Below are 7,532 nucleotides of genomic sequence, written 5' to 3' on the forward strand. Positions count from 1 at the left end.
TGGGGAAAAAAATTTCGAAAGTTATAAATTATGATGAAGAGAATTCTCAGGTATAGAGAAATGTTTTTGGGTGAATGTAAAGGAGTAGTTACAGTAGTAATAGGGATTAAATATTCGCCATACAGAGCGCGAATGCCATGATGTTATAAGATGATTTTGATATGGATGTTCTAAGAAGATTGTGATATTGATGTTATGAGTGTGACACAGAACAGTCGCCGTGTAGTCGGGGAATATCAAAGAGAGGATAGAACAGTATTAATATGGATGGACATTATTGTGTTAGTGGTGGTTAATTGTAAATTTACAGCCGCATCCTTATATTGCTACGAGCTGAGACAGCCGCACCACTACGAGCTGAGACAGCCGCAGTGCTACGAGCTGAGACAGCCGCACCACTACGAGCTGAGGCAGCCGCTGTGCTACGAGCTGAGACAGCCGCACCACCGCGAGCTGAGTCCGGGACCAGCCGCTGCTCGGTGACACAGTCACGGTCGTCAGCAGAGACGCTGTCATCACTGGTCGGGCCAGACTGGTCGACGTCGGCACCGACGCTGCACCCTAGCGATCTACAAGACGCACGGGGGCGCCCTCCAGCGACGTCATAGGACACAGAACTCGGCAAGATAACGCCTGACCGTTGATAGTTGCAGGAGCTCCGTAGGCAGTAATACAAGTGGAGTGTAATTGTAACAGGGAGTTTGATGAGGTTGATTTAATCTAATGAATTCAGTGGAATATTTGATTTAAGTATATAAGCAGATAATTTATTTAGGTTGTGTTGCGTTATGATGATATCTGTCAGAAAACATAGAACCCGCAGCGGAATTAAAATTGTGTTTATTGCATTTTGAATCCAAAACAAAAATCTTCACGCTGTGTTATTTACGTGGTCTATACTAGAGTAGAGTAGCGCAGTAAGTTCCCCCTGACAATTTCTGGCGACCACGAAGGGACCTTATGTTTGGGGAATAGTGAATGATTATTGGAACTAGGTGAAATTATAAAGCAGAGTGTTAGAAGGTAGGCAAAAGAAAAAAGGGTTAGGATTGTGCAGTTATCAGTGTGAAACTGTATTCATGCATATTCTGGTATGGTAATCATGTTGCAATAGAGAATTGTGAAGGTAATTAAGAGTGTTGTGATAATTGTGTAGGGTAGTTGTGAAGGGTTAGTGACAAGTGTAGACTGTAACCGGTTTGTCTGTATGAGTATTTTTCCTTAGCACAGGGCGGTCCGTCAGAGCGCGTTGCGGTTTGGGAGAGTGCTGCCTGCCCCATCGATTCGTCCTCGCCTCGTCTGCCTATCCGTGAACGAGCTGCAGTCAGTGAGTGTATTCTCCGAGGGAATTGACGAAGCAGACTAAGTGAGATGGAGCTTGAGAGATTGGCGAAGATTGGTGAGTCTCTTGGGTTTAAGGGTGATGAGTTGCAGGACTTCATAACCAGAGAACGGGAGAACGCTAAGGAAGAGCGGGCGAGAGAGAGGGAAGCGAGGGCAGAAGAGCGAGAATTAATTAAGTTAAGGTTGGAATTAGAGAAGGCTAAGGGAAACTCAAATAATGGGAACAATAGTTGTAATGGTTCAGTTGTACAGGCCCCGAAGCTACCGACGTTTAATGATAGTAAAGATCAGATGGATGCCTACCTTAACAGATTTGAGAGATACGCAACCACACAGCGGTGGCCGGAGGAGGCGTGGGCCACGAATCTCAGTGCTTTACTTACGGGGAAAGCATTAGAAACGTACGCAAGGTTGAGTGATGTAGAAGCACAGGATTATGGGGTTGTGAAGAAGGCGCTTCTTAATAGGTACTCTCTAACAAGTGAGGGATTCCGAAAGAAGCTACGGGCGGCGAAGCCTGACAATGGGGAAACCGCCAGTCAATTTGTTGTTCGAATGCGGAGTTATTTAGACAAATGGGTAGAACTAGCGGGAGCAAAACCTCAGTATGAAGCGTTAGTAGAGTTGATGTTAATGGAGCAGTTCCTTACTAGTTGTTCGCAACCAATGGTACTGTTCATTCGAGAACGTAGGCCGACAGCCCTAAGTGAAATGGTCGAGATCGCCGACCGCTTCGTAGAATCTCGATCAGGATGGTATTCACCGGCAGGTCACAAGGGCCCACAAACCAGGCCTGCTCCGAATCAGAGTAGTCGTCCCAATACAGGTACCGCTCGCCCAAAGCCGGACGCCAAGCCAAGGGAGGAGACCCCGCGCGACAAGCCCGGGTGCTTTCTATGCGGTAGCACCCGACACTTCGCGAGGAACTGTCAGAAACGCCACAAGCCGGAGAAGCTGGCCGCGGGAGTCGACAAGTCGTCCTATCCACAGGCGCGAGACGGGAAGAGTTCGGGAGCGACGGCCGCGACGGACGAAAAAGAAGAGAGGGACGTGGTAGCTGACAACCGTCGAGAGGGAGACAAGAACCGGCGAGGCACGGGTGAGAAAGGGTGTCTATTAATCGACTCTTGCTTTTCATGTAGTCCCACCACACAGGTACACGACAAAGAGCAACGAAAGGATACCATGCTACCGAGTGTAAGTGCCGCCTGTGGAGCGAAGCCAGTTCGGGCAATGCCAGTAGTTAGCGGACTCCTAAACGGCAAGAAGGTGACCGTCCTGCGAGATAGTGGATGCTCGACAGCCGTCGCCAAGGCCGAGTTGATCGAACACCAGCAGTTGACAGAGGAGGTGCGCACGTGTGTCCTGATTGATGGCACGGTGAGAGAATTCCAAGTCGCTAAGGTACACGTGGATACGCCCTACTATGAAGGGAAATTGGAAGTGTTGTGCGTGACTAACCCGATTTATGACTTGATACTAGGTAATGTCCCAGGAGTGAGAGAGCCAAGCCAGCCAGACCGGGAATGGACGCCAACTGAGCCTGACGAGGATACAGCCCTAGCAGTGGAGACTCGGAGTAAACGTCATGACGTTACCAAACCACTGAGGGAACTGAGGGTGCCTGGTCAGAAAGAGGCGATAACGGCGGAGCAATTCCGGCAAGAGCAGGAGAAGGACGCCTCGCTCGGGAACATTCGGAGACAGATCGAGTCAGGAGAAGAGAAGGTGAGCCGAAAGGGCAATAAGACTAAATTTGTCATGAAGGGAAAGTTGATGTACCGGAAGTTTTCATCCAGTTATGCAGACAGCAAGGATGCAACATGGCAGTTGATTGTACCGGAAAAACTTCGACGACATGTCTTGTCCCTCGCTCACGAGTCCTTGTTAGGTGGACACCTGGCAACGAAGAAGACTTCGGAGAAAATCAGCGCAAATTTCTACTGGCCGGGGATGTATGCGGACACTCGTCGATTCTGTCGGTCTTGTGACGGATGTCAGCGCTCACTCCCCAAGGGAAAAGTCAGTAAGGTGCCCCTCGGCACGACCCCCTTGATCGACGAGCCATTCAGACGCGTCGCGGTTGACATAGTCGGCCCAATCACGCCGGTCACCGGACGAGGGAATAGGTATATCTTAACTTTGGTTGATTATGCCACCAGGTACCCCGAAGCGATGGCACTACGTAACATCGATACCCAAACCGTGGCGGAGGCTCTTCTCAGCATGTTCTCTCGGGTAGGCTTCCCGCGCGAAATGCTGACAGATCGAGGGACCCAATTCACGTCAGGCGTCATGAAGGAAGTAAGCCGATTGTTGTCTATCACGCATCTCACCACCACGCCCTACCACCCCGCGTGTAACGGGCTAGTGGAACGATTCAACGGCACATTAAAGCTTATGCTCAAAAAGATGTGTGAAGAACAACCCAGGGAATGGGATCGGTACCTCGACTCCCTTCTGTTCGCCTATAGAGAGACGCCCCATGACAGCACGGGGTTCGCACCCTTCGAACTGTTATACGGCAGAGACGTTCGAGGACCCCTCATGATCTTGAAAGAACTGTGGACAGACGAGGATACGGTGCCCGAGACGAAGACGGCGTACCAATACGTCATGGACCTCCGAGAAAAGCTGGAGAAAACATGTGAAATAGCAAGCCAGGAGCTGATGAAGGCACACGAAGGATATCGCAAAAACTACAACCGGAGAGCCAAGGCACGATCGTTCAAGGTCGGAGACGAGGTGTTGTTACTACTCCCTACCGATAAGAACAAGTTACTGATGCACTGGAAGGGGCCGTTCCGGGTGGTAGGTGTCGTGGGTAAGATGGATTACCGCATCGACACTGGGCAGAGGGTGACAACCTTCCATGCAAACCTGCTGAAACGATATCTGCGGAGAGAGGACGACCAGCAGGGCAATGCAAATACAGGCACCCCGTTCGACGTCGCCGCAGCCTCGGTCGTCGAAGAGGATGACGACGAGCCCCACACCGATGACGCCGAAACGCACACGGACCCGCCTAAACCAAAGCTTCTGGAAGTACCAACGCTACAGCAAACTCAAACCTTTGAAGACGTGAAGGTAAGCCCTGATCTCACGAGTAAACAAAAATCAGAAGCAAAGCAATTACTGAACAAGTACTCTGATGCATTAACAGATGTCCCCGGGGTTACCAACGCTGGCTACCATGACATCGAGCTGACAGATCCGAGGCCAATCCAGAGTCGGCCATATCCACTGCCCCACGCCCTAAGGCAAGTCGTGAAGCGTGAGGTAAAAGAGATGCTCGACTATGGGGTCATCGAGCCTTCGACGTCGCCATACGCATCGCCGATTGTCTTAGTGTCCAAGAAAGACGGGACCAATCGATTCTGCTGCGATTTCCGGAAGCTTAATGTCGTCACCGTCAAGGACGCCGAACCAATACCGGACCAAGATGAGATATTTGCCAAGTTAGCAAACGACCAGTACTTCTCGAAGATAGATCTGACAAAAGGATATTGGCAGATGCCACTAACAGATAGAGCGAAGCCACTGACCGCGTTCGTCACCCCAGATGGCCTCTATCAGTTTCGGACTATGTCATTCGGCCTCGTCAACGCCCCGGCGTCGTTTAGTCGCTTGATGAGGAGCATACTTCGTGGAGTGCCGTGCGTCGATAATTTTATCGACGATATCCTGATCCACACCGTCACATGGGAACAGCACCTGGACGTGCTTGAAGAAGTGCTGCATCGTCTGAGACATGCCAACCTCACAGCCAAGCCAAACAAGTGCTTCGTCGGCTTCAACACCATCGAGATCTTGGGCCACCAAGTAAGCAGGGGCTGCGTGAGGCCCACGCTCGACAAGGTCGACTCCATTGTGAGCGCCCCACGCCCGGAGACGAAGAAACAGCTGCGGTCCTTCATCGGGCTAGCAGGATACTACCGCAAGTTCGTGCCGAACTTCTCGGCGACTGCCGTCCCACTGACAGACCGCACTAAGAAGGGAGAGCCAAACAAGGTAAAGTGGGAGAAGGAACAAGAACAAGCGTTCAGGAGTTTGAAGGCCGCACTGGCTAACGCACCCATCCTCCAACTCCCGGATGTCACCAAGCCATTCATCCTCCGCACCGACGCATCCGACAACGGAGTGGGCGCTGTCCTCCTACAGGAGACCGAAGGGGAGAAGTTTCCAGTCGCATACGCGAGCAAGAAGTTACTTCCTCGAGAACGTGTTTATTCGACGATAGAGAAGGAGTGCCTTGCCGTGGTGTGGGCGGTTCAGAAATTCGAGCCTTACCTGTACGGGCGTGAATTTGTGTTAGAGGTCGACCACGAACCGTTGCGGGCGATGAGAAAGGGGAAGGTAGCAAACGCCCGAGTGCTTAGATGGTCGTTAGCCCTACAGCCATACCAGTACCGAGTAGAGGCTATCAAAGGGAAGGAAAATGTAGGGGCAGACTACTTGAGCCGCATTCATTCCCATGAGTAGGTAAAGGGCACAAATACAAAAAAGGTGCAAACAATTAAGGAGCAAGTAATTTTGCAAAGTTGAGCGAAAAGGGAGACTGAAATGTGTAGGCAAAAGGTTGGAGCAGATACATAAAGAGAAAGAAAAAAAAACATAAGAAGGGGGTGAATTGTCAGAGGTAAACGGCACGGAAGGGTTTTTTTTTTTTTTTTTTTCCCGTTTCTCCTACCCTCTTGTTTACGGTGGGCTATTGTCTAGGTAGAAACAATTTTTAGGCCAGCAGCTGGCGAGATCGAGGCTGCAAGCTGCACCCTTCTCGCAGCGCGGGAAGAAATGCTTGGCTGGGTTTCCCGCGAATTTTGTTATGATTCATTTGGTTATCAATAAAGGCCGCACCCCGGTATTTGAATAAGGATAATGTAAGTGACAGTGAGTAGTCAAATTACAGGTTAATTAATATTGTATTGGTATGGGAGTGAAAGGTTAGAATTAAGGGAATCGCACTGATTGGCGAGTGATAATGTATGCAGGGTTAAGACCGAGAGAGGGAGCGTGAGAGAAGATAAATAGCTGTGAAGGAGGAAAATGAGAGGAGAAGCTAATCCGACGCGAGAGTGGAAAGACCGTTTGTGCCCACTGGGAAGGGTCCAGGCTCGTCGAAATAGGAGGGAATCCAGGATAAGACTCCGCTGAGATCCGAGCTAAAAGGCTGTGAGGGAGAAAGCGAGAGAGAAATTGAACCTGTGATACTCCGAGGCTAAAGTATTCCTGCTGCTGAGCGGAATTGGCAGACGGGGTACTGGACGACAACTCCGAGGGCAGACGGCAACTCTCCGCGCGGTGCAGGGCAGAAATAACTGTAAGTGGAATTTATATGTGGATTTCAGTAATTTTCTTCCAGTTAGTTTTTTGGGACTCAATAGAGGCGCTGTTAAAACGAGGCGCCTGGTAGTAAATGACAATATTAGTTTTTTTTTTTTGTATGAAGAGAATGATTTGATGTGTAAGGTGAGAATGAATTGATGTTGAAGAAAGTAGGGTGGTAATAATCTGTGTGCAGAAATAAAGTACAGAAGTATATCCAACTGTGTTATAGCTGTAAACCAAGAAGCTCGGTTATGGTTTATGCACACATTGTAAACATTGGGGAAAAAAAATTCGAAAGTTATAAATTATGATGAAGAGAATTCTCAGGTATAGAGAAATGTTTTTGGGTGAATGTAAAGGAGTAGTTACAGTAGTAATAGGGATTAAATATTCGCCATACAGAGCGCGAATGCCATGATGTTATAAGATGATTTTGATATGGATGTTCTAAGAAGATTGTGATATTGATGTTATGAGTGTGACACAGAACAGTCGCCGTGTAGTCGGGGAATATCAAAGAGAGGATAGAACAGTATTAATATGGATGGACATTATTGTGTTAGTGGTGGTTAATTGTAAATTTACAGCCGCATCCTTATATTGCTACGAGCTGAGACAGCCGCAGTGCTACGAGCTGAGACAGCCGCACCACTACGAGCTGAGACAGCCGCAGTGCTACGAGCTGAGACAGCCGCACCACTACGAGCTGAGGCAGCCGCTGTGCTACGAGCTGAGACAGCCGCACCACCACGAGCTGAGTCCGGGACCAGCCGCTGCTCGGTGACACAGTCACGGTCGTCAGCAGAGACGCTGTCATCACTGGTCGGGCCAGACTGGTCGACGTCGGCACCGACGCTGCA

The 7,532-nt window shown here is 49.7% G+C and overlaps 1 protein-coding gene across 1 annotated transcript; it reads left to right on the forward strand.

Annotated features, from left to right (window-relative positions):
* Nucleotides 1-1,371: 1,371 nt before the first annotated feature.
* LOC140239743 (uncharacterized) lies at nt 1,372-5,826 on the forward strand. The gene has a single exon (XM_072319564.1). It carries the CDS (start codon nt 1,372-1,374, stop codon nt 5,824-5,826), a length of 4,455 nt encoding a protein of 1,484 aa, XP_072175665.1.
* Nucleotides 5,827-7,532: the final 1,706 nt, after the last annotated feature.

Source organism: Diadema setosum, chromosome 16 (genome assembly GCF_964275005.1).
Source record: "Diadema setosum chromosome 16, eeDiaSeto1, whole genome shotgun sequence".
Classification (NCBI taxonomy): domain Eukaryota; kingdom Metazoa; phylum Echinodermata; class Echinoidea; order Diadematoida; family Diadematidae; genus Diadema; species Diadema setosum.

Bases quoted from the DNA above. Each gene is read 5' to 3' on its own strand.
- LOC140239743 (XM_072319564.1), top strand. From the start codon at position 1,372: ATGGAGCTTGAGAGATTGGCGAAGATTGGTGAGTCTCTTGGGTTTAAG.